The sequence below is a fragment of the Pelecanus crispus genome, chromosome 1 (assembly GCF_030463565.1).
Source record: "Pelecanus crispus isolate bPelCri1 chromosome 1, bPelCri1.pri, whole genome shotgun sequence".
In the NCBI taxonomy this organism is placed as follows: Eukaryota; Metazoa; Chordata; class Aves; order Pelecaniformes; family Pelecanidae; genus Pelecanus; species Pelecanus crispus.
In genome coordinates this window covers 94605344-94632921 of record NC_134643.1, presented here as the reverse complement: position 1 = coordinate 94632921, position 27578 = coordinate 94605344, and the positions used below count along the sequence as shown (strand labels likewise).

Genomic DNA, 27578 nt, shown 5'->3' with positions numbered 1-27578 from the left:
GTGGGGGTGGGGGTGTAACCCCACAAGTATCGTCCTCGCATGCCAAAGGGTTTTAACAAAGCCCAATTGCACTAACTTCGCCTCCTCCCAGTCCTTTCTCCCTGCTTCCACCAAGATCCTGTCCATGCAGCTTTTCCTGCGTTTTTCTGAACAGTGAGTCAGTATCTTCTCGGCACCCACCAGCCTCCCCACCTCAGTGCCCTCCAGAGTCAGGCCTGGGCTTGGAAGAGGAGCTGTTGTTTCATACCCATGCTCTCCACCCCACAAGACGCAGGAATTGTTCTGAACGTCTGCCAAAACCACCAACTCCTCGAGACATTAATGTGTACACCTAGACTAGTAAATTCAGTTTGCCTGGGAGCACTCTGGACCAAGGCCCCCACCTCTCCTCACAGCCACTGCCGGGAGCAGAACTGGCAGGGAAAGCATCTCAATGGCCACTGTTTGGGTGGGAGAGAAAACCCCAGCAGGCCGATGGAAGGGTGTACGCTGAAACCCAGGGAGGAGAGGCAGCTCTGGCTCTCTGCTCCGATCGTATCATTTGTTCCCTCTCATTCTTCCTATTCTCCCACAGGCTGCATCAACCCCACGCACCTCTTCCCCACCTCCTCTGCCTGCAGTCCAGGCCACTTCTCTTGGCCCGTTCCCACGTGCCAAAGCCCGGTCCTTCACGTAGCACTCGGAAGGGATGTCCCGGTCCCGTTTCCTTCCTGGGCTGCTCACCTGTATCCACTTGTTACCCAGGGCCAGAGCCCTCCCCGGCCAGCCTGGCTCAGCGCACCATCCCCAACAGAGCTGAGAGCTGCGACGGCCCCTGCAAACACTCACCATCGCGGCTGGCCACTGGTCCACGGCTGGTTGGACCTGTTGCACAGCCCAGCCTATGCCCAGCCGTCTGAGATTGATCACATCTAGTTCCCCCAATGGGGAGCTTTCATAGCAGCCTGCACTCCTTGCCCATCCTGGAGCTCCTCGGTCAGTGCTGGGTGCGGGGATGTTCATCCTCTTCCTTGGGGTAGCGGCTGGAAGCGTGCGGTGCTACCTGCAATGCAAATTGCAGTGAGCTAATTGCAGCTGCGCAGCAAAGACGCGATGCTGTTGCTCTTGGTGACGTCAGCGCTGAGCATGAACAACACCAGTGCTCTGAATACAGATGCAGTGAGAAGCCTGAAATATTTAACCAGTGCTCTTACGTAGCCTCTAAACTGAGAGCGCACTAAACCTTCTCCGAAATACCCTTCTCGGCCAGCATCCTCTCACTCTCCATTTTACATCACTAGCATTTGGAAAGCAGCTGCTCCCACCAGCGTTATGGACACTGAAAAGCTGCATTCGCTCCTCTCTTCTTAAGTTGCTGCAGGATTGATCCTAAGAACGAATCTCCCTTTTGCTTATTACTGAGCCAGTTGTAGCCAGCCCTTCCCTTTAAAGCCTCCTGCAAACACCATGTTTGCTCCTTACCTATTGAAGCCTTTTTCCACCTGTCCACATAATTTTTCTGCCTCCAGCCAAATGCAAACCATTTTTCATTGCTGTGCAGGCCCCAAATTTGTTGTCTCCAGCAGAAACAACTTCTACTGACCAACCAGTTCCTAGGCCTGGTGCCAGAAAAACAAAAATCTTGAAAGAGGAATGAGGTGCAACTGAGATGGTCCAAAGACTCCCCAGCTGGGTAGTCCCCTTCATTTCCAGAGACTGCTAACAAATGGCAGCATCCCAAATAACATCAATGATCTCCTTGAGCAAAAATGCCTTCAGACAAACCAGGTTTTGCCAGCAATCACCGTCCGCCTCCCAAGCACTCTTGCCTGGCAAAGGATTTGGTTACAGGAATGAGCTGCACAAGGGAGGAGGAGGAGGACATGCCTGCTCCTATGCTGTAGAAAACAGAATCATAGAATTGCTTAGGTTGGAAAAGACCTTTAAGATCATCAAGTCCAACTGTTAATCCAGCACTGCCAAGTCCACCACTAAACCACATCCCTAAGCGCCACATCTACACATCTTTTAAATACCTCCAGGGATGGGGACTCATCCACTTCCATGGGCAGCCTGTTCCAGTGCGTGACAACCCTTTTGGTAAAGAAATTTTTCCTAATATCCAATCTCAGCCTCGTCTGGCGCAGCTTGAGGCCATTTCCTCTTGTCCCATTGCTTGTTACTTGGGAGAAGAGACCAACACCCACCTCACTACAACCTCCTTTCAGGTAGTTGTAGAGAGCGATAATGGGGCAGCTGACGTGCTGGTGAGAGGAGGATGAATACCTCTTGCTTCCTCTCAAGCTCACGTGCCATTCCCACCACACATCTGACCCTACCTCGCTCCCTGCAGCCCCGGCCTCCCTCTGACAAGGCCTGCCACGTGTTCCTGTGTCAGCAGCAGGCATCTGGACCCTGTGAACCCTCACCACATGGAGGTGGTGTAAAGCACAGGGCATTCAAGCAGCAAGCTAAGATGAACAGTCCTGTTCTAACTCCTGGATTCCACCAGTTTTTAAAAACTTTGCTCGGGGGAAAAAAAAAACCGAACCTACCCAAACCCCTCCATCTCTCTACTTAGTAATCCATTACATACCCAGACCCCAGGCCCTGCCACCATGCGCAGGGCCCGTGGCTCCTCTGCTTGGAAGGGGCTGGGCTCTAGCAAGCAGCTCTGCCTGGGGACGAGGTCTCATTTGCCCACGGCCACATTTTCTCACTCTGTGGCAAGTGAGGGGGCTCTGCAAGAAGCCCTGGACTCGGGCAGGATGCCCTGCTGCGTCTCTCCTAACAGAGCACCCTGGTCGCAAATGCTCTGCTGCAGCCACTCGCAAGCTTCCACAAGGGAAGAAGAGGTTGGTTGTTTTCCACCTACCTTGTTCTGGAGGACCCAGCCTTGCCTCTGGAGAGCGTGAGAGGAGACGGGTATTGCAGAGAGCGGGGAATCCCTGAAAGAGAAGGCTTTCACTCCACTAACCGCATGGGAGACTGACCCAGCTGAATGCAGGCTCTCACGGGGCAGTCGGATATACCAGGAAGAAAACATCTGTGCCAGGACATCAGGAGTTAGCTGGGCATGCAACAAGATCCAAGACTGCATTCCTGCATTGACCAAAGGTCTGTGTTTGCTGTGGAAGTCCGACTCTCCCTTATGCCCCTGACGACTGTCACCTGCACTGTCTCCTGCAATGAGCACCAGCAGGAGTTTGTTTGGGGGTCCGGTCTCTTCCAAAGTCTCAGCAGTTGTATGACATTCACAACAAGACGTGAGCCTGGGTTTCCTGCCGTGCCCTGTGCAGTGTTGCTACCTACGCACCTTCCTTTCCCACCAGAGCTCGGCTTCGGCGCCAGGTCGGGTCTGACCCTGCAGCCTTTGGGCACGACTGGTTTAGCAAAGCCAGCAAAGATGGAGCAGCCCTGCCCTTGCCAGGAGCACCACCCCCCAAGGCTAGCGAGGGAAGACGGGACGATGACCCAGCCAAGCCCTTCCCGGAGCCAAGGGAGGGAAGCGAGGTTCAAGGCTGGCTAATGAGGTTGTGTACCATCTGCTGGGCTCGCCTCCTCCGAGCAACTGGACTTGGTGCTTCAGACACAAATGGCGGCGTTCCCACTCTCCCCTCCGCATTTCACAGCTTGCTTCCCTCCTCCTTTGTGGCTCTTGTTCTCCCACAGAAAGCGACTTGGCCCTTACCACCAGCAGCCCAAACGCTGTCACCTTCCAGATAACAAATGGTGCCAGTAGCCTTGATGCTGACTTTTAATTCCAACCCAGATGGCTGGAAGTTTGGTCGATAAAGACAAAGCATTTCAGTGGAGCAGACTTTTGTACCACATTCAGCTCGGTACCACTTTGCGTTTGGATTAGCATTTCAAATCAAAGGCGTCAGTCACTGACAACTGAGTGGATTTGAACCTGGTTTACAGGCAGGTCTCAAAAGGTATTTTCACATGGGGAATGGCGACAGAACGACTGTTCCCTAGAAGGTTGTGCGGGGAGTGGCTCTTGATGCTGATGTATTTCGTTGTATCTTTTAAAAAGGTGATTGGGATGAAACTATAAAAGTCCCATTGATGTTTGCAGGAATTACAACGGGAGGGATTGACAGATAAACTGGACAATTGCAGGCTCCACACAGAAAGATGAATGCAATCCTCAGGTAAGGAGACAGAGAGGCACCAGCTGCAAGATGCTCTCTAGTGCCTTTATTTGATGCTGGGGAGATTGTAGGAAACCTCTGGCTGGTTTTGGTACCCACTGCCTAAGGAAGGGTGTTAAAAAGAATTGTGGAGGAGATACAATTGGGAAGATTAGAAAGATGTGAAGGAGCTTAAGATCCCCTTCCAGTCAGCTTAGCAAAAAGTTACGTGGTGACTAGGTCCCAGTCAAGGGGCTCTGACATTCAGAAGAGAGATCCGAGACTGGAGCAGAGAGTTCCTGTGCAAAGACAGCGAGAGAGCCCACAGCTCACATCCACGGTGAGAAGTTCAGAAGAGACAGGAGGCCGCAGTGCATGTGTGTCTAGAAAACAAAAGTGCCCAAGGATAATTAATCACCACCCCAAATTTCTGAGGATTGTGATGAACTCCCCATCAGCGGCAAACTTTAAATCAATAAACTCACCTGAGGTGCTGTAGTTCAGGCAGGGGTGCCTTTGCAGATATAACTGGCCACCCTTAGTGCCAGGGGCCGGAGGGGTTGAGCAGAGCAGCCCAGGTCTCGGCACAGGAACCCCGGTGATGTGGGACCGAGGTAAGCGAAGGGACAGCAGCAGCCGGTCACCTGAGTTGCTTCTGGGGCGGCCAAGCTGCAGGCAGCTGCCTGGCCCCCCTGCCCCAGTCTCCCAGGGCCTGCCAGAGGCCGAACAAAACGAGACCCGTGCCCCCGTCAGTGAGCCGGGGCGGGCTGGCACTGCCTTGAGGGGCACAGCTTCAGCACCCAGCAGGGGAGAGAACAGCACCCAAACGGCTTAGCTGGGGGGAGCCAGCCTGTAGCAGCAAGCGGCGGGGGGTGTCCGAGGGAGCCGAACGCAACACTTACGGTACGGACCCACCACGGGCGTCAGCCGCCCCCTCACCGCTGGCTGCCGGGTCCAGGGAGCAGGGGACGCCTGGCCCTGCCGAAGCGCCAGGCTTCACCCGCTCAGTCCTGTAACGCACCGACCAGCTTGCGACCGGCAGCCTCTTCCCCAGTCCCGGCTGCGTTTGGGCACAGGCGGCCTTTCTGCTGAAACCAAGGTCTCTCCCCGAGCAGCCGTCTAGAGACGGCTGTCCCCGTGTCCCAGCAGCGCGTCCCTGTCCTGGGCATGGCCGGGACCCTGCTTCCCGCCCCGCTCCCACCTCTCCTGGAGGAGCTCTGCAGCGGAGGCTCCAGCCCGGAGCCCAGCAGAGGAGGTTTCATGGGGACGACCGCGGCTCATGGCACACGAACAAACCAAGAAGAGCCTCTTTGCAATATAAATTTGTTTTTATTGAAGCAGCAGTCACATGACCTCGCATCTAGCCTTTAGGATAGCGACAGAATGGATTCGGCCAGGTCAGCCAGCCCAAAAAAGGATTTTATTTATTTTTTTTTTTTCTTTTTTCTTTTGCACTAATAGACATGTCATGTTTAATACATACATTATCCAGTACCGGAAACCCAACTCAGAGATAGCTACGTGCTGATTTGCTGGAGGAACGGTCCACTGGACGTGGTCTCGACAAACTTTACAGATCACCACCAAATAACATTACTAATGGGATCAAACGATTTAAAAAAAAAAAAAAAATCCAAACAACCATGAGTGCAGGATTCAAAGCCAGCAGTTTACACAGGTTCTTAAGTTCATATCTATAGGTGGACGGTAATGGAAGATCAGTTGGTTTTAATTTGAAATATTTGTGTCCCAGGGTTCCTCTCTCCATCAAATCAAACGGTATCATAGACAAGCTGGCACCTCTTGAAAAATAGCATGGAATAACACAGCTCATTTAAGAAAACATGCTTATTTCTTGTGGTTTTTCTTTTAATTATTATTACAAAGATTCACGTCCACCTATTCTTGCAGAGTGGAAAGAAGCGTGAGGGCAAGGAACAAGGGGGTGGAGAAGGGAGAGGAAGAGGAGGAAAGAAAGGGGCAAGTTTTTGAAATAAAGACCACACACTTGGTATTTTTTAAATTTCATTTCCAGGCTAACCTACTTTTTATTTAATGCAAATTACAGTACCAGTTAACTATTTCCGAACCGAGTCACACAGAACAAAACATATTTACAAGGGGAATGGGGCGGGGGAAATAATAAAACATTAAGCATACTTTCCACAAAAAAAGTTTATATTTAAAATGAAAAAAAAAAAAAAAATCAGTCACAGAGGCATTCAAGTAGTAATAATGTTATACAGGTTTTGCTTTTCCTTTAAATCAAGACAGATTTGCACAAGTGTATGCAATAGTTTGTATACAACCCACAGTCCTTAATATATATATATATATTTTTAGATTTCTGTTTTTAAGATGGAAGTGGTCACGCTAATTGGTGTGTACAGGCCCAAGTGATCCATCAGCAACACATTAATGAACGCAAATTTTACAGGCAAGCAAATTATATATATATAAATATATTTTTTATATATATATATATATATATTAAAAATAAATTGAGAAAGACCAACACAAGGAAGCTACTTTTCTCGAGCTAACCCCTTAGGTACTGTTTTCCTTTCCTGTCGTTTTGCTGTTATTGCAGTGTTGCAAAACGAAGCCAACTACGACCAGAACCGGCTTAGAGCCCCGTGGAAATCAGCTGCCACCCCAGGGGTACCTGCTGGCAGCCTGTGAAAGGCAGAGCCCGGAGCAAATACCACACTGTGCTTTTTCTCATCAGCTTTTCCTTTTTCTCCATGGTGGCTGAGGTTCCTAGTACAGCAGTACAGGAGTCTGACAGGCTGCTTGACTTCTACTTTTCCAAGTACTGAAAACCAGGGGGAAATTTCAGTTGCAAGTCGCAGGCACCTGCCGTTATTTTAGGTAAAGCTTGGCTTCGGAATAAGGGGACAAAGTGTTCGGGGATCTTCTATCAGCCAATTTTCTTTTGCAGGTCATTTTTTTTTTTTTTTTTTTCCTTCCCCTAGCAAGGTAGGTAAGTTTAATATTAGAGAACACCAGCGTCTTGACTGGGTGTCCATCGGGGGAGACAGACTGCGATCGAGTCCGGCTCAGAGACCCACGCCACAGCAGGGCTGACGTAAAGGACAGATCAAGACCAGACTGGGTTAAAAACAAGCCCGAAAGAGAGTAAAAGAAGAGAGGGACAGCTCTGAGCGGACTGTCGCCAACAGCTTGGCATCACTGACCTTCGTGTCACCAGAAAGAAAGTGCAGCCTCTGCTTCACTGGAATGAACACGAGATGCTTCGAAATAAAACAGCAACCTTTGGTTTGGTAAAGAGTTAAGTGTTTTCCCATTCAAGACAATCTTATGTGGAATACTAACAAGGTAGTAAAACACAAGCAAACTAGTTTTAGAAACAAGGCCTTCGTGCTGGGCACAAGAAATCAAGAGTCATGTTAAACTTATCTAAAGAGAACAAAAGTGACTTTGGGGGGTGGAGGGGGGGAAACAGGGAGAAGAGAACGGGCTCAGAAAGTCCCCCCCGGCAGAGAACCACCACCGCGGTCTCCTACAGCGACGCCCCTGCTCCTCCGGCGGCCGGGCGGCTCCGAGCGCAGCACGGGTCTGGGGGGCTTCCCCTCCCCGGGGTCCTTCCCGCCCACGGGGCCCGGCCGCTGCCCCCGGCACAGCCGCGGGGAGGTGGGGATGCCGAGCCGCCTGGGAGCCGCTGCCGCCCGTGGGCGCAGGACCGGGGGGGAGAGGCGAGCAAAGTCTGAAGGGGCCGCGAGGGCGAGCGCCCGAACGAAACCGGTCGCTGCTAGCGGGAGGAGGAGAGGGCAGGGTGGGCAACTCGGAGACGTCCGGAAGAACGCCGCGGCTCCGGTGAAATGGGTGACGGTGGAGGCGGTTTCCTTTCGTTCCGCTGCTGATCAGGGTATCACCGAAACCTTACAGCACTCAAAGAGTTAGAAAGCGGGGCGGTGGGGAGCCAAGATGCGGGTTTGGGGTGGGAGACATCATTAATAAAGGGGCGGGAGGGGAAAAAAATTCAAAAAATCATGGAAGCGAAGGCACTCCAAACTATATAGATACACTATACATCGCTAGAGTTATTGTTACAATAATACAGGCCGGTACCTACTGTACAGAGTTAAAACTATATGGCTTTAAAAAGCTCGTCTACATTTTGTCTGATTATTAAACAGAATCACTGCCCTGAACGGTAACTTTTTGCTCATTAATAACAGTTCCTGGGTCCACATATTTACATACAAAAAAATAAAACTCAAAATTCAAAAACAACCAAAAAGAATAATGTACAAGCTTGAATTTGGTGAGGAGCTTTGTTTTTTTTGTTGTTGTTTTTTTTTTTTGTTTTTGTGGTTTTTTCTTCTTATTTACAAAAAAAGGTTATTCAAAGACCTGGATCTAACTTGTATAAAAGAGTGTGTGATCCTGCCATGATCCTTGAAAAAAAGAAATAAAACCAGAGGGGCACCCCCGACCCTCCCCCCAGCCTAACACACGCACAAGACACACACAGACGCCGGCACAGTCACAAAACCAGAGAGAAAAGCTCTTAACTCCCCTCTGCCAGTCTTAAACAAAAAGGTAAAACGAAAAAGAAGAAAAGCCACATTTCCTGGCACAAGCAGCAATTTTTCTTCATTATTTTTATTACTTTTTTTTTCTTCTTTTTTTTTTTTTTTTTAAATTTTTTAAGAGACTCTGTAATTTACTGCCTCCAAATAACAGCGTCTGTGGCCAATGCTTCAGCGGTCTCACCTATACAGCAGATCCATACCCCACCACTGTCCTACTTTTTGAGTCTCCTGCATCTATTTGGATCACTGGGTCAGCCAAGCCCCTTCACTTACCTTTCGGGACACTGACTAGCCGAGCTCTCGTGTTAAGGTGCTCTTCAGCCCCTTCTATTAAGTTGCACGTAAGGATGTGGAAAGCCTTCCGTTTCTAAACGTGGGTGTGCTTTCCTTTGCAGCCAGGCAGAATTTAACGACAGCTCAAAGCTTTAAAGCCTTGTTTTTTTCCCCCCGTGTGTGCCCGATAGCAGATTGCCGAGGGGTATAACGTGAGGGTTTATCGGTTTCACGGTAGGTGGTCACTCACCTCTTGAAACGGCTCCCGCCTCCCCAAAACCCCCTGCGTGTCAGGCAGGAGGGAGAGGGCAGGGCTTTCATCAGTTCCAGGGCTGCTAAGAGACAGTTTCCAAAAATTCCCACATCAACAGGATAAAAGGTACAAGAAGAAACACGCCGAGCTTGTGAGCAAAACCCCTGCCGCCCCCGCGGCGGCCGAGCTTGCCGAAGCCGCTACTGCTGGCTACCCCCGGGCCGCGCAAAGGTCCGCCCGTTCCCGAAAAGCCACTGCTTGCCTTAGAGATCCGCAGGTTGAGTAAGAGCTCGAAAAGCACCAAAGGCAACTACAGTTTCTCTGAAGGAGGATAAGGCTGGAGCGGACACCACCCGCAAGCCTACGACAAGATCAGGTCTCCGAAAGTCTCGTTTCTATGCCGCGGCTGCGTCCGGCCGCTCACCTGACCCTTTCCCGAGGAATATTGCTTTGACTTCAGGAAGAGAGACGTGGATGCTCACACCACACGCCGTCGCAGGAGGAAACCTGGACCCTGAACAGAAGGACTAGAACAAGCATTCACCTTGCACTTCAGTCAGACTGTTTCAAGATCATAGACAAAATAAAAAAAAGCAGTATTGTATCTATGTATACATGTATATATTTATATAATATATATACACACACACTCATATATAGCCAGCTTTCCTACAAGTCAGCAGGTACAAATTACTGTCGAGAGCACTCCGATGTGTGTTTTATTAATATTCTACCAATGTAAAAACATAATGGCGACGTGGCAACACGCATCAATAAATAGAGATCAAAAAAAGCAAGAGGTTAAAAAAGATGAAATTAAATACAGATTCTAGCTGTGGATTTAAAATCAGAACTATCATAGAATGTGGCATCCTGCAAGTTAAAACTGCAGTTAAAAAAAAAATATTACAAAATAAACCAGTAGACTGTTACAGTTCACATTATAAACCCTGGTGTCCTTTTCCTGTACGCACCTTGGGAAAGGGAAGCCTGTTCAAATCAGGGGGGGGTGGGGGGGTGGGGAAAGCCAAAACCCCAAGCTTTCACAGTGGCCACTTTCCAAAAAGTCCCTTAATGTCCCCGGCTGGGCCCCCGCCCCCTCCGAGGATTTTGTTCGTCTGCTCTTCTCTGCTGAAGACGGGAGCTGACCGGCCGCCTCCGCCGGCCGTTTCGCCCTGCACCGGCCCGCGACGTGGCGGGCAGGAGCTGCGGCTGGGCAAAGGAGCTGCTTCAGTAAAGCTAACCGCTTGTGTTCGTGCATGTGTGTGTATTATATTATATATAACCCACTTGGGCAAGACTTTTCCCATAGTGAAGCTGCAGGTTTCTTCATCGCTAGCACTGATTTTTAAAACGAAAGGCTTCCACTAGCGGTTCAAGCCGTGGACACACGGCAAACCCTCCCCCCCACCCCACAGCAACCTATTTTCCTACCACGTCGCCCGCTCCCCACACCGAGCCGGGGCAGTTCTTCAGACAACCTGGGATATGGATTCGCTGACAAGAAACACTGAGCTCTGTTGAATGACCCTTGCTAAGCTCCCGACCAAATTCAAGCTGTGCACTACATCAAAGTCCGAAACTTCACTTAAAAAGAAAATAAAAAAAGAGGTTAAAAAAAAGAACTTCAGCAGAGAATGAGGTTTGGGGGGTTTTTTGTTTGCTTTTGATTTTTTTTTTTTTCCTTCTTTCTGTTGTGGGAGGGGGCATGAGGCAAGAGTCCTGGTTCTGAAGTACACAACAGCAAACTTCCAACATGAAGAGATTGTCGAGGGGAGAGACATTGGTGTGTTGTATTGCTCCGCTTTCCCTCCTCCCCCCACCTAGTCCCCTGCCCCGGACACCCTGCAGAGTGAGAATACAATGAAACTGGTTTGTATTTATAGATATTTTACAAGGTTAAATAAGAACAACAATAATAATAATAAAAAATTGAACACTAAAATGAACAGGTTGGTTGGTTTGTTGGTTGTTTTGTTTTGTTTTGTTTTTTTTTTTTTCCTCTTTTTAATTTTCTTTCCAAATGTGACCAGTGTTGCTGAGCAAGACTCAAATTACTGGTGATTTTTCCTGTGCAGCTGGCTGCTTGGTACCGGTTCAGGTGGAGTTGGAGGCTGATGCTGTAGCTACACTATTGGTCTGAACTCGTTCTCCTGCGTTAACATCTGCAAACAACAGGCGAGAGGAAGGGAAGAGAGAAAAACAACCAGTATTACCTCCAAAATACAGACACGTTTGGAACAACAGCTACGACATTCTCTGCACAGGGAAACCCACAACTCCCACCGAGGTGCCATTTGGTTAGGATGCTGTCCTGACTTCAGGGGGTGCAGATGGAACAGTTTGCTCTGGGGAGAGGGTGGGAGAACGGCCCTTAAGCAGGACAAAGGCAACCTCAAGGGCTGAGGGTTGCAGGCCGGCACGCGAACACCCGGCTGGGCTCTAGCTGATTTTGCAGGACGTAACATTGCTCGCACAGCCTGAAGTCGCCCACGTTACATTCCAGTAACTCCAACTGCAAGGCAAGGCACACTAGCATCGCCAAAGCTAATGCATCAAGTATCCGTGGCCACTACAAGGTTTCACGTTGGTGCTGAGGTTTCACATTGTTAGGCCTCCTTGTAACAAAGGTGTCTGTTAATTGTGTGAATGAACGCAGACAATGAACGCAACGAGCCTGCTTCCCCAGCAGAAACAGCTTGCGTGTTAATGTGTAATTCATGCACTTGTTGCCTCAGAAAACATCTTTCAAGTCTACTGCTTTATTCTGTGTTGCTCAACCAAAGTTGGATCTGCCACCCTCTGAACTGCTGAAGCAGATTAACATCAAGGCCTGAAGCCAGTAACGAGGTTTACGCAAGCATATGACATTGTTAGAGGATCGGGTCTCTGTGGTAAATGGTCTCCAACACCTCATCTTCTCTGGGAGGGACAGCGCTCCGCAGGGAGACAAGTCACAGGATTGTGGGCATGTGTCAAAGTGCATTCCAAGAAAATACTGGCTTTGCAAAGAAATACCGAAAGCATATTCACTGTAACTGTGTTTTCATAGGCCACATGCATCAGGTATTTTCTCTAAAAAAAAGTTGTTCTTAGTATTAGAAGAGTTGTTGGGGGAAAAAAAAAAATGCACCGACTTCACCTGGAACCATCCTATGCAGTATCTAATTAGCACAGTCACAAAAAGGAAAGTGGATGAACGGTTAAACACATAAAATACTTAACACAGTAGTATCTTTTTCCCATCCTGTATTTAAGTGAGGTATTCTACAAGAGACCGCCGTGCATTTCTCCCACTTAATTTAAGTAAGGTTAACTGCAAAGCTATCAATACTGCAACAGGGGGAAAAAAAAAAAAAAAAAGACCACATCTAAGTACAGAAGAGGGCAGACTGGGCAAACAGTGCCTTCAAAAGACATGGGGAAAAGGGCTTCTAAAAAGAATAGATTTACTGACCTCAGACTGAAGGACAGTATGACTAGCATAAACATGACAAAATACAACTGGTGGCAGCAGGGATGCAGTAATGCTTCTCCACCACAGAAGAGCTTGCGAGGAAATGCTGCCGGGCAACGCTCTACAGTCACCTGTTGACAAAACCACTCTCCTCTCCTGCCACACTGACCTGCCCACAGTTGGAAGTGCAGCCATGAGCAAAGGCAATGAAATGAATGAGAGTCTAGAGATGGGCAGCACTTGCTGAGTGACAAATTAAGTAACATACACAGAGAACGGCAACAAAAATACAAAATCAAATGAACAGCAGCATCCAGGAATACAAGGGACAAGTGGGAAGAGAGGATGATGCCTATTTGAAAAGGAAATGCTGTGAGGAGCGTGTGGGAAGAAAGGGGAATCCTCCTGTGGGCAGAGGATGCCAGATGACTGCTCTGGGAGTTTCCCATTCCCTTTCCTCTCATCCCAAATTAATTGCATCCCCTTCCGCACGCAGGAATGACCACTATGATCAAAAAAAGCTCATGCAGTTAAAGCACCAAGGCAGCATGACAACAGTACCAACGTTACTTGAAAAGCTAGCCTTGCACGTGAGAGACGCCCTCCTACGTGGAGAATTACCCTGAAGGAGCAATTCCCAAATCCCGCATGCATGCAGACCAGCGATGAGCATGGAAATCGAAAGTGACCCAGCCAGACAGGTAATAGTTTCCATGCTTTAAACTCTCGCTGTGCCTGTTCTAGATTAATTTTCAGGTATGGATAAACTCCAGTTAACACAACATCTGCTGTGCCCAATGCAAGCAGTCCAGCTGCAGGATGTACTGCTGGCAGAGGATTTCTCTGTATGCGTTACAAAAAGTGCTTGTATTGCATTTGCTGAAATGAAATGTGCCTTTTGATCTCCTATTCCTGAAGACAGCAGAGGCTGAAATCATTATCATTACATTGCTACTGAGCAGAGATAAAGAAAAAAGAGGAGGCGATGGAGCTACTTCACGCAACATATGCTCCTTTTCTATCATCACTCTAATGGGGGAGTTCCTGAGAAATATATATGCCACATGTTAAAAAGGAAATAAACCAGGTGATGCAGCCCAAGACCATTTACATCAGGCTTTTCACAACAATATCCAGAAGTCTACCCAGGCTGGGACAGAGCGCAGAGCCTGCTCAAGGCTGTACTGGCTCCGAACTTGCAAGAAAATGCAGTATTTTGACATTCCAGCTTGTTCTTTGTTCATCAACAGGATATTTGGGTAACAAAGAGGGGCTTGTTCCAGCGTCTCTTTGCTGAAGTGCCAGAAAAAATGAACAACTGGAGTATGAGGGTCTCTGGACATTCACTTACTCCTCCTCACCATGAGAAATCAGTATTTTGGCATAACAGAAGAAAATCTAGGCCTTCAGCAACATTGCTAAAACATTTGCTTTGCGAAGCAGTGGCCTGCGTCACCATGGAAGCCCCGCTGGGGAGCAAAGCTAGGAGCTGACACGCAGCTTTCTGGTACGGGACAGATGACTACACAGCAGACTGTGGCTTGAGGTCAGGGCAGCCTCTTTGCCCTAAACTACCCACCTGACACCTCTGCCTGTGTGGGCAGAGAAACCACATTCAGGCTTAAGTATCAGCTACTTCTGAAACGTCTTTCAAACAGAGGGCAAAAAGTATCTCTCATCAATGTGGAGCACCTCCTCCAATTCAGCTTTTCCCTCTGAGGAATGCCTCAGCTTTCTTGGAGGGTACGTGACACTCCTTAGAAACCTCCCGGAAAGGAAAGATGGGGCTATGGTTCAGAGAAAGACAGAGATGCCAACTCAGTCTGAGAAAGCCCATTAGCACTAATGACAGCATTAGTTGGTTGGATTTGTAATGCTGACAGACTGCGCTGCTCACCTGTAAAGATATAGAAACAAAACTACTGCCAGCCTGGGAGTCCTCACAGGACAGCTGAGGAGACAAGTGGAAGGAGGAGAAAAGTCCAGTTTTCCTATTGTGCCTGCCTACGGATGTAGAAATTCAGGGCTCAGAGCAAAACTGGCAAGTCTAAGATGGGCAAGTTTTACTCCTTTAACTGTCATGGACTCAACCCTGTGCTGAGCTTGCAGAAGCCTAAGCAAATTGCTTTCCCCTCTTCTCCTGGTTAAGGAATTAAAGTTCTCCAAAATTCCTTCAATGGGAATACCATAAGTGCACTAAATTTTTATTTTATGAAGCACTGCGGTCTTTTTCAACTGCCACACATAGGCAGGTGAACACCAGCTCTAATCTGTTTTGTTGCTGAAAGTTCAGGCACACCATTGCATTTGGGATTACACGGGATCAACACAGCAGGATGCCTAAGACGATGACCCCAGCATCCCTGCTGGCACAACTCCCCTGCAGATGGCAATTATGTTCTTCCCATCTTAACGCTGACTAAGAGAGAGGTAACTACTGCTGCTGGCTGATCCAGAAAGAAAAACATGCAGTCACACAAGGAGATATGCTTTTGGCTTGGTGTGCATGCTCCCCTCTCAGATGCTGTGGCTGCATGGCTAAGAAACCATCCTCCTCCTCCAGCTAGATCAAGTCAGCATCCACAGGAATAAAGATGCACTTGTCCTTAGGACAAGAGGAAATGGGCTTAAGCTGCGCCAGGGGAGGTTTAGACTGGAAATTAGGAAAAATTTCTTTACGGAAAGGGTGGTCAGGCATTGGAACAGGCTGCCCAGAGAGGTGGTGGAGTCACCATCCCTGGAGGCGTTTAAAAAACGGGTAGATGTGGCACTTCGGGATATGGTTTAGTCTGGTCTACCCTTGATTAGTCTAGAGTGGGCTTGGTAGTGTAGGTTAATGGTTGGACTGGATGATCTTAAAGGTCTTTTCCAACCTAGATGATTCTATGATTCTATGATTCTATCTGTAATCAATGGCCAGCATAATTCACAGAAAGCTACCACACCATTTCAAGCAGGGGCCAATAACTCCCATCTTCCTTTTCCTCCGCTTTGCTTTAGACACACCACTAATGTCACAGCGAATTTCTCATAAACATTTAGGTGAATTTACTAACGCTGGTCCAGCAAGGCTTCATACTCTCACTGCAAAGCTAGGTTCCATTAGTACAGTGAGTCCAGCTTTACGCCTCAAGAGAAGAGGAAATTTACAACAAATACATTTTTTTAACACTCAAAAATTGCCTACAATAATTCCCCTGCATTTAAAATCATGATCCCAGGATTACTGTTGCATTGGACTGTTGAAATCACCACTGTGAATGGATCGGTTAACTCATTTTGGATAACTTTTAAAAATGCAGATGTGTGCCATATTGGTTAGCACAAGGGCTAGCATTGCTGGCTTGATGAAACCTGCACTGTTAATGTGGTATGTTGAAAAGCCAATCTTTCCATCTCTTAACGCCACACCACTAAGTCTCCTGGCAAACACTACTTTGCTAGACTTTGGACAAATAGAGCTCATTTTTCCAGTTATTCTCCAACTGTGACTCTGCCTTGGTGCATGATAAAAAGCAGTGCTTTACACCTTATCAAAAAGCTGAGATTCTGACATGGCTGCATACCAATGTGACAGCTATGAAAATGGAGTAACTGTCCGCAAGCAGGTAACAACAGCCCAGCTGGGTATCCGCAGTGATGAACTAGTACACTGCATTTCCACCTACGTGCACCTATGGCTCAAGCTCACAGAGTAGGCAACTAACAGCGGACACTTGAACCTTGGTACCAGTTCTGCTTGCTAGAGGGAGACAAGAGTTACACGCTAATAATGTGGATTACAGTTACATATAACTTGCTTTGCCCTTTGAATTGCCTTGAGAGCTATGTTTTGTAACATCATCACCACTCAGAAAAGTAGTTTCTGGACTTGTACTGCTTAGTCACATGAGCGAACATTTTGCAGAAAAGCCCCCTGCTTATCAGGATACCCTGGGTTAGGTGGGAGAGTTGCTCCCATGCTGCTTTAGCAGTTACTGAAGAACTAGAAATTTACTGCTCTGGGATGTGCAGGGGGTATAGGGAAAGAAGGGACCTCTTCTATGAAAATCTCTTGCTAAGTGTAGCATCAGCATGGAAAGCACAACAGATTAACATGACCTAATAGAGGACCTAATCCTAAAAATCACAGCTCTGATGAAATTCCCACTGCCTCTTGTGAGAACCCCATGTGAGTAAGAAACTACAAACCAGCTGTGCTGCAGAAGCCCAAGGCTGCGTGTTGCCCAATACTAAATTTCACAATTTCTTTCCAAGCCGCAAGGATATTTTTTTGTTTTTTTAACTATGAATAAGAGGTCCTATCCCAACTCAGTGCAGTGCTTGCAAACAGGAGGTTTAAAAATGTTGACATCAGTAAGGTGGTGTTGGTTTTGGTTTTTCTTTTAGTATACTTCACATTTAGGACACAGTTAGGAATCAAGCTAATGCATTTTCCCCCTACATGAACTCTTGGAAAGTGCTGGGTGAAAACAGACTTCTTAACCCCATTAATTCCTCAAGACTTTTATCTTAGTAAAGACAACTCCTTAAAAGGCATGAAAGGGACATTAAGTGAAACAGTATTTTTCAGAAGGGCTTAAAATAATTTTCCATGTTTGTATTTTGTAGTTTTTCAATCACTTTTACTACTTTATCTGTTTTTTTTTCCCCTCGCTGAGCAACAGATGCACATAAAAGGGAAACAGAGAACATGACTATTTGCAAAATACTGCCAAGTCTATGAAACAAACATACTAAATTTGAAAATAGCAATTTTGCCTTCTCCTAAATTCAGAGCACGTAAATTGTACAGGCTGTAGCTTTTATCTGCTGCTACTACATTTTCAGAGAGAAGCCTCATCTTTCAAACCTGGGTGCATCTGCCCTGCAGTTTGAAAATGCTTTCTATGCAGCACTGGCTGGACCAAGCGCATCAGATGTCAGGTGACTGTCCGGCACATCAACCTGCAAATGCTTTTTCTGCACATTTCAAGAATACCTTTTTAATGAGGGCTTCTCCTTATCAGCTCTCTTACACTGAGTAAGCGCCCTGCACCTCAAAAGGGGGTCTGAGCCCTTGTCAAATGGGACTGACGTGCATGCAGGATACGTATGGAAGCACACCCATTTGCATCCTGCCTTTGGTTGCACAAGCCCTGAGACAGCCAGCTGCTGTGCTGACTCAGGGCTGACTCAGAGGAAGAGTGCCACGTACTGAATCACCTCTGCCACATCCTGCAGCACCTAGGATTTTCTCTGGGAGTCTCCCAACTGGTATTTCCCAGCTTTTAAGCTTTCACTGGAAACAGAATAAAATATGGAGTGGCTACAGGCCAACAGTGAGCTTTTAAAGGTTTCTGACAGAAACTTGAAGGAGCGAGAGAGAGGCAAAGAAGAAATTCACTCAGTGCTGGCCAAAACTCAAAAGCATCTGCCTTGTGCTCGAAGATGACACAGGCGAACTCAGTAAGAAGCAACTGCAACTACTTAGACGAGGCAGTGAGCACACTGACTGAACTCCCTAACCAGACTTTTAAGTGCTGTTGCCTTTGGCGAAAAATCCTCTTCCATCCATGCTCCACAGAGGCCACATGTACTGAAGCTAGCCCTTTCTCCTCTTCCTCGGCATCACAAACTCATGCTTCAAGTCAGTATTCATTTCAGACTGTCTGAGAGCTCAGAAATTAGGTGCAAACCAATCCACAAAGATTGCTAAAAAACAGGGGAGGTGATGATTTTTTTTTTTAAATAGCAGAAGTCTGAGTGAGAGGGACCAACAAATGAAACAGTCAAATGTGGACTCTAAGTGCCCTGGGTTAGGATTTGGGTTGATGACCACAGCTAGCACCCAAATGACCACCTACCAAGAGCAAGTTTCAGGTGATGCTGGAACAAACCCTTCCTCCCCATTCACCCAGAGGGCCGAGGTGGCTCATGGACCACAGCAGAGGGAAGGTGCCTGGGCAGGGGGAGGGAGGTAGGCAGGCGCATGTTCTCACCTGAGGCCGCTGTAGCATTTGTAGGGGTTGAAGCAGCTGCTTGGTTCCGGGCATGAGCAGGGATGAGGATCGAAGCCAGAGATGGGTTACTTGACAGTTCTGGAAGGGAGGTGGAACAGACAGAGTTAGCTCATCTTCCACAAAAAGCCCCGTATGCAGGCTCAGCTCCTCAGGTCTACCCCCCGTAACAGCAACCTTGGGTGAAAAGCATGCCCTTACAGCCAAAGGTCGCGTTACGTTTTCTTCTTCGCTGACCAGCGAGAGGAAACTACAGCCATATTCGGCAAGGCAGTCTCCAGAGCAAAGCTATCAAAACTACAAGGAGAGGTGCAAAAGAATTATTTCCTAGAGAAAGACAAGTGGCTTGGGAGTTAGCAAAGAACTAGCCAAGCCTGTTCCTTATCAACAGCCTGGTAACACAGTTTCCTTCTGAGCACTGGAACAATTCCCTTCACAAACCCACTTGCAATCAGTCTCAAAGAGAAGGCTGATAACAGTGGTGCTGCTCTGGGCACTGGTTCAGCAAGCAAGCATCTGCCACAGTTGCTCCAAGAGCTTCAGGGATTCAGTTCTTTGGCTCACTCAAGCATCACTTTCTCAAGGACCCAGGAACCCAACACCAATCTCTCACAGCAGTCGCCTTGAGCGAGGCCAAGAAGAGGTGACATCTCCTTTAAAAGCACGGGGAAAGGCAAAGGGAATTGGTCTGTTGGGCAATTTAAATGGACAACAAAATGGTGCAACCATTCTTTCTAAAGACATTAACCAAGGAGACAATAGTCATGTATGTCTCTTAGGCTTCAAATCTAATATAGCTTCAGCGTGTATCAGAATGAGAAATAGGCATCTTACAGCCACAACTGCGGGACGATTAAGGGCAACACATTGCCAACAAATGACAGTCTTCTGGCACCCTTTCAAGAGAATCTAGTGCCTCACAGAAGGTGGGACTGAGCCAAGACAAGACAGGTCCTGTTTGTTTCAGAAACAGGAGTGACTGTCTGTCTCTTGAGAAAGCAACATCCAGTGAAAAGGATGTGAACAGTCACCTCACGGAAGGAGACTGATGACTTTTGGAGCTCCAGGAGGTCATCTGGAGGAGAAATGAGAATAGACAGCTTTTTACATAAGACCTCCAGATAGCAAGGGCTGTACAGAAACCAGTCCAAATCATGCCATGGCTTCAGTAAGGTGGTTTTATACACAGTCTTACATTATTTGGGCTCATTTTTAAGAGCCTATTGCTTTTCTTTAATGCAAGCTTTAAATTTAGGGCCTAAAGTGAGCAGTAGTCTACTTGGCGATTTTTTTTTTTCTCCACTAAGTTACAGATTTCTTTACTGCTGGGAGGGCAAGATGCAGAAGACTCTCACCTGATTACCAGCCTCTTATTACTACACATTTTGAGACTGCATTTCAGCACTTAGAAACACAAGGCTCCAGTCTAGAACCAAACAGAAGTTGCTACATTACCTGCAACCCATCCAATCTATTCTGTAATACTCCATTCAGGTCTAAGCAGACCTAGCTAGTCCTTCTACAAAGCCTCAATACTCACAGCATTTGTACAAATACCAATCCTCAAATTCATGTGGGAATAATTCAGAATTCATATCTTCATAATATAATTCAGAATTCATAAATCTCCATTGTAAATGGAAAAATAAACTGCAGAAACATGAATCCTCAAGTATCAAAGCTGAACACCAGTGATAAACCTATACTTTAATACTAATTTGAGTATTAGCTGCTCTGTGCTAGAAAATGTTGCTCCTTCAGTATTTTTTCCAAAGCTATTTCTCAAATCTGTTATTACTGGGAATCTACTGTTCACGTCACTCTTTTAAAAGTTTCTATCGTCCCTGCATTACTTTCTTCTCATCACTGGCAGCAATACGGGGCTGTGACACAAACAGAAGCCGAGCCTGCATCACTGTAGCCAAAGAACCAGCTGATCAGACAGAACAAGTGCCTTGCAACGGCACTTTGACGCCATTCTCATTCCTGCCATGCGTTCATCTAACGCTGTCAGAACACCTCCTTTGGCAGCACCAATTATGGCCAAGTATACTGGTTTTTGTTGTTTTTAAGGCAAGTGAAACTATTGCTCTGAAGCTACCTTAAAGAACTTGCATAGACTAGAAGACTGATCTTGTTCCCTTCTTCTCAAACTCCACATTAACTTTCTTTGTATGAAGTTTCTTAAATTCAGCATGCTCTGAATGTCTTGACCCTTCACTTACAGGAGCAGGTCAATTCAGACAAGAAATAACCAAAGTAAATTGAACTCTTCTGGCTGAAGTTTAATAGCAGCTTTGCTTGAGAACTTGTTTGAATTTTTGTTCTGCCATATTTTTGCAGCTATCCCATCTCTAAGAATGAGACATGTCAATACCGAGGAAAAACCTTGACCTGTGGTATCTGCAGTCTACAAAGTATTGAGAACCTCTGTTCTCAGTGATTTCCAACACAGTATTTGGACAAGCTGTTGAACTGTAGCCTGCTTATCTAAATCAAACTTGCGATTCAAGGTTGGGTTAATTACAACCAATAGTGCTGCAAGAAGGTATTGTGATCAAGGCAATCCAGACAAAGTTTTCAATACCATGATGTGAACAGAGCAGCCATCCCAATTCATTTGAGAGCCAACTCCCATTCACATCAGCTGGGAGAACACATTTGGCTTTCTCCTGATCAAATCATGCCATTTGCACCCAGTTAACATCTCCAATAAGGAACAGGAATGAAAATGTCCAGTTTTACTAGAACATCAGATCATCTTCACTCCCCAAACACAAGAGAATGCTTGGTGTTGGGAAACAGTGCAGTGCTCTTTTTCAGTATCATTACGTTTGATATATCAACACTTCCAGAATCCCCTGGAAAAATTAGTCTTGTATCATGTTTGCTTTGTCACAATAACAAGCTTTCCATGTAACTCAAGTTATTCTAGCAGTTTCTCCTCAACCTAGAAGAGTGCTGGAAGCAGCACAAGTTTCATTGTTTTCCTTTCTTCCCCACCCTCCACACACCCTGAGCAGAAATACTCTGTCTAAAAAACCTAGATGGCACTCAGATGGTCACACTAAGGATTTCTGGTCACAATGAAACAGTTTGGTTAGAAATGAAGGGGTTATATGTATTTTTTTTTTTTTTTTTAAAGGTCACAAGCCAGGCTCATTTAAAAAAACAAAACACAAAACCCCCACACTTTAGCAAAAAAGTAATTTGTCATCGAGAAGCATGATAACTATTCCTAAGTGGTGAAGGAATTATACAGAAGAATTTTACAGTCTTTAATGGCCAACATGGAGTGACAGTAACATGTGTGACCCAGCACAATCACTGATATGTTACAAGAAGTTTAGGAAATGGTACTCATTTCACAGATTATTTGAAAATTCAGCTTCTAAGAGAAAAATTGCTTTCTGTCTTGTAGGTCTAACAGCCACTGAACTGCAGCTCTGTGGCTAGTGGAGATACCTCCTTGGCAAAAATGATTTTTTCAAATCCCAATTAGCATATAAAACATTTGTTTAAATACTAAGAGAAACTTACAGGCAAGACATTAAGAATGACCAGATACAGCTCTCTCCCACAGATCTCATCTCTACAATCAAGTAAGCACCTACGTGCCCCACAACTACTGCTGGCAGCCAAAGACCATGATCTTTATCTTCTATATACTCTCACCGCTTTTTTCCTAGACTGTATCTGAGCAGCATCAGTACCCAAGATGAGCAGATTTGGTACGATGCTCAGGTTCTTTCTGAAAATCAATCCAATGCATTAATGATCAAATTCATGTTGTTATTTCTAACAGTTTTGCCTTCAAGCCTTCTGAAGCTACCTCCTACTTCATGGGTTTCAGGCAATTGGATATAGACAAATAAAACACTTCTAAAACTTAATATTGTCTGTTGAAAACAAATGGCATTCAAAACAAAAGGATGTCTTTCATTACTTTTTAGATTACCACAGATGACTTAACATGAGCCATCATCTGATTTCCAATGACCTGATCTATTTCCCAGTTGGGGTTTCTGCTCTGGACTAGCCAATTTGACAGGACCTTGCACAGTCTGGCTAAAGAGCGAGGATTGCACCGTAGTCACAGGAGAGGCAAAAGCTCCTTGTGTATCTTGTGGTCGTAATCAGGACTGCTGCTACATGAGACTCGCTGCTAGCACATTTATTAATTACAAAGGCCTTAAAATTACTGCACTAAGCAGAAAATTACTGCGCTAAGCAATGTATTTATTTATTTTAAAAGACTCTGGCTATTTTTTTGAGTTTGGCTGGTCACCTGCAACAGAGCTTATTTGGAAATGCATTAATGACCAGCCTCTGTCCTGCATTCCCTTTTTAGATGGTAAAACTGGCACCTGCCGATGACAGAAACCTGCTTTTTTGAATCTTAAGGAAATCGCTCCACTGGAACCGATTTCTCTTGCTATTCCCATGAGTCACTGTGCAAGGGGAGAGCACATCGGCTCCTTAGGATGGCAAAAGAGGAGCTTTAAATTTGCTTGAGCATTAGGGTAGCTTACCCAGCAATTCCCACACTGCCTGGGGGAAACCAGGGACACAAAAATTTATTTTTCTCCTTAATGATTTTTAAAAAGACTCACTATAGAGCTTTCCAACCCTTTTTAAAATCCTTGTTTTCATGTAGTAGATAGGCCCAATCTTAACATCATTAAGAAACAATTAATAAGGAATATTTTCAAAAAGAACAGGGGTGAAGCTGTATTAAGATGCTGGGATCAAATCTGTCTTAGCTACTGAAGATGGACTTAGAGTGGGAAGAAAAGGAAATTCGTGAGTACTGTAACAAGGAAGGACCTGTAACATAACTACTAAATTCGTTAACAACAGGTGCAGGAATCAGCTCAGAAGACAGTGACCTGGAAGCAGATGCTATTTTCTTGAACACTTTAAGGTGTTCATGCTTCAGAAATGTTTTAGTATATTCAATATATTTACCTTCTGCAAAGCAGCCACTCAAAGCAAGTTAAAAGTTTATTTTCAGGCAGCTTAAAATACTACTTTGTACTGACACACAGCTTTTTGCTCCTCTCCCCCTGCCTTTTTTTTTTTTTAAATAAAAGGGCTCCACATGTTGAAGGAGAGGGCTCTGTTTCATATTTTGGCAGATGGGCATTGCATGCACTAAAGAGTTTGAAAAATTACATTGATGCTAACTGAGCCAAAAGGTATTTTAGACTTTCAACAGAAAACACACACAGATCTATTCTTGCTCAAAGGGTGAGAATTGGCAGGTAATCACTTAAAAAAAGTGCTGCAAAATTAATTACTAGCATATTTGTATGCCATACTTCTCACATTCACTGTCTTGGCAGGCAAAACTCTTCTAGGGGGATATCAGTTTTACATTGACTTCTGGTGGGGGGACAGACACCAAACCATGAATGGTTTTAAAATTTGATACCAGTCTGGCTTCAAATAAAAAAGTTAGTTTTCCATCATTTTTACAGTTTCTAAATGACTGAGTCAATGTAATGCCAGATAAACTGTACAGCACAAAATATGGACACTAAACCCTCTGTATTTATCTCTCATCCAGAATCAAAATGGGCAGCAACACTACAAACCTCCCTGCCAAACCTAATATGCATTACTCCTTGCTTTGGTGTTTCAGGTATGAAGGAGCAGGATCATCTCCAAAACGATAATGCAATCTCCGCGGTCCACTGACTGTGATATTTCACACAAAACCATCAGCTAGGTTGCAGCCATGGATCTGCAAACGTAAGCCTTCTTGAAGCAATCCAACAATAACAACCCTCGGTCCCCTGCACTAAATTTGAATTGAAGGCACCAGGCATCTAAAAATCCCATAACCTCTTTCTCCAAGTCCCTTTCCTCTCTTTTTGAAATGGACAGCTGGTTATGCAACCGCTTAATAACCTTAGTCCTGCTCGGAGATTTTTTACTTTTGGAGGGAGTGACATCTGCATTACAGCGAACATTTATCCCAGTGCTTCTTCCTAAAGAAGGGATCCTTCAACGCTCACAAGGCTACCTTGAGTGGTGAAATTGAAGAGTGCAGGTTTGTCTCGCCCGTTTGGTAACTTGACATTTGGGTCCCGTAGTTCATCGAAGAAAGAGTGTGCACAGGCCTCCAGGGGAGTCAGGCGGGCAGTGGGGGTGTACTCCAGCAGACGGCTACATAGCGCAATTGCTTCTGGTGGAGTGCGGGGCCGGAAGACCTAAAAACAACAACAACAACAACAAAAAAAAAAAAAAGCAAGGAGAAACAGGTTGTCTGGGTATGTTTCTTTTCTTTGCTGACCAGAAGCAAGTCAGAGCAATTAAACCTCTCATTGCCCAACAAGCTGGAACAAACTTCTGGTTTGTGCTAATCAAAGTCCTCTAGTAAGGATGGGAAAATCCAGTTCCTGGGGTTGAGAAAGGGTTAATTGCAATGTCTTGCACTAGAGTGAAGGTGCAATGCCAGCAAGAGACTTCATGAGAGCGCACTCAGAAAAACAACTTTTAAGAATGAAGGGGAAACTCATTCAAAAATCATGACAAACACACACAGGTGCTACCAGCCATGCATATGGGGTGGAGTGGAGGTGGGGAGGAAGGTTCAAATGAGCAGGATTCACTGAATGTAAAAATTGAATAAGGCCCCACTATGGTTTTGGGTTGATTTTTTTTTTTTGGCTAGTGAATGAAGTCTTACTAACATGGACTTTTGCAGGCAGGCAGGTCAGATTGTTGCTATGGAGGCTGCTGTTCAACTTTGGAGAACAACAAGGAAAGCACGGGTGGGGTGCAGGAAATGTCTAGCTCTAATTTGCAAGTTACTCCTTCCGTGACCTTATTCTGGCAAGTCATTCCCATAAGTTTATTGGGATAATTCCTGCACATTTGGTATTTGTAAGGACAGCTGAAAGTTGCATCAAGAGAATAAACTATTTTTAGTCTAACAGATTTTTACCTTGAACAATTACAAAAAAAAACCAAAAAAAAAAAAAAAAAAAAAAGAGTTCTTCACTGCAGCTCTGTTTTTAACTTCTAAGAATGGTTCTACCCACCACTAATCACACCCCATCCTCCTTTCTCATTACATAAAAAGCAAAATATGAGTTAATCATGTACATGACCTGGATGGCTGCCTCAAGCACTGCTCTCACGCTACATGGTAGGTGATATGCAGGCTGGGGAAAAGGAAGTGTGGTGGGTGCGAGTGTTAAGTTCTGATGCCAGCATTTTTGGTAAAAATTCAGCTAATCCAAAATGCTTTTGCACCAGTGCAGGTGAACCCAAGCCACGTAGCACCAAGGGGCTGGGGGGAATAAAAAAAAAAAAAAATCAGTGCATGACATGTTAGTTAATCACAGGTGAGGAACTTGCACAGGCACTCCTTAAGTGGGTTTTAAACCAAAGACATATGCTCTCATGAATGAGAATCAAACACAAACGCTAAGTTCTCCAGGGCCTGAAATTTTATCCCCTTGGTGCCCAGCTGGCTCAGGAGCACCCGGGTTTGCTGCAGTGCGCGCTGTGCTAACTTGTGTGGCAGGGAATCCCGACCCGGGAAGTCAAAGAGCCAGGTACCAAAAGAGCAGAATTTATTTCTACTACTGGGTTATTGCAAAACAAACCAAAAAGTTTTCGCAGGAGGCCTATAATGACAAAAGGAAAGGCTTTTGTTTAACACTGCCAGCAGAGAATTCTGCTGACCACTGTGCTGTGAGTATACCGTTATGTGGCGGGGCAGCAGAAGCTGTTCAGTGCCAAGACCAGTTGCCTGCAGAGCTCAGATCGCTGACCACAGTGCAAAGTGGATGCAAATATCACTACCAAGTCACAGCCTGACCAGAACAAAATCTAAGACTGTCTCCAATTAAAAAAAAAAAAAACCACCACCACTTTTTTTTTTTTACCCCATGGTAAATAGCACAAATGAGTATGTCTTGAGGTAAATCCACAGAAGTGAAGTTGCTTGGTATTTAGCATGAGGTAAAACTATTTGAGGTCTCCCTCATCCACCTTTTCACTGGTGTTTTAACAGGCTTGATTTACCACAGCTTGAAACTGAAGTACTTCACTCTTAGCTGTGTTTTTCCTTCAGGACAGGTCATATATCAGCTACTACACAGATTTTAAAAAGAAAAAAAAAAAATTTTTTTTTCCTTAAGGTAAAGACAAGCCCTTATCTTGAACAAATTAGTAAGCAGATAGTCACAAATCTGCCATCTGTAAAAGGAGTACTCTTGTTTGTCCACTCTTCAACTCCTCATTTTCAAGTCAGTGAAACCCTAACACCTGTTTCATATACCCTGTTGAGAACTGCTCAGCCTGCCTTTGGATCAGAAATTAGTCGCTTAGGATAGGCAGTTCCGAAAGCCTGTCCTAACTGCTTCAAACCAGGGAGGGAAAAAATAAAAAATAAATTAGAAGGCCTCACACAGCCTCCTCCTGCAACAAGTGGTGACTAACACATGAAGTGAGTTAAAGGTCTGTGCCCATCTCATCTCTATCACCTCGTGTTACAACACTGGCCTGGCTGCTGCCTCAAGGATGCAGTCTGAACTCAAATATTCCACTTCCAGCATTTCTCTCCTTTTTTTTCAAGGCTAGGCCTAGTAATTTGAAAAAATGTTTAAGTACATACCCGTACTCCTGAGGTGAAATGTCCTGTTCCTGACGAGTCCTAAAGATGATAATGCAGTGAAATAATCCAAACAGGGGGAGTCAATCCAAAAGAGAATAGTCCAGCAAGGAAAAATATAGCCAATATTATAAGAAATCCATGGTGTGGGGGACATAGAAAATGTTTATACAATTAGAAACTTTAAACATCAGTCTCCATAGCAGCAAGTCCAACTTCACCACAGTGTATGCCAAAAAATCGATTGTGCAATGGTGAGGCATAGTACAGAAACATTTCTATATTAAATTTAT

At 45.7% G+C, this 27578-nt stretch overlaps 1 protein-coding gene across 2 annotated transcripts in view; it reads right to left on the bottom strand.

The window, feature by feature from the left end:
- Positions 1-11199: 11199 nt before the first annotated feature.
- The window catches only part of GSK3B (glycogen synthase kinase 3 beta), a 153451-nt gene continuing 137072 nt past the window's right edge, over positions 11200-27578 (bottom strand). Inside the window, exons 9-12 of one of the 2 annotated variants that reach the window (XM_075713701.1) lie at positions 27289-27327; positions 24685-24871; positions 18639-18737; positions 11200-11365 (exon numbers count right to left, since the gene is read on the bottom strand). In XM_075713701.1, the coding sequence (XP_075569816.1) occupies positions 11298-11365; positions 18639-18737; positions 24685-24871; positions 27289-27327 (393 nt within the window). In that variant the 3' untranslated portion in view covers positions 11200-11297. The remainder of the gene's footprint in view (positions 11366-18638; positions 18738-24684; positions 24872-27288; positions 27328-27578) is intronic. The other variant, XM_075713709.1, reaches the window with a different exon arrangement.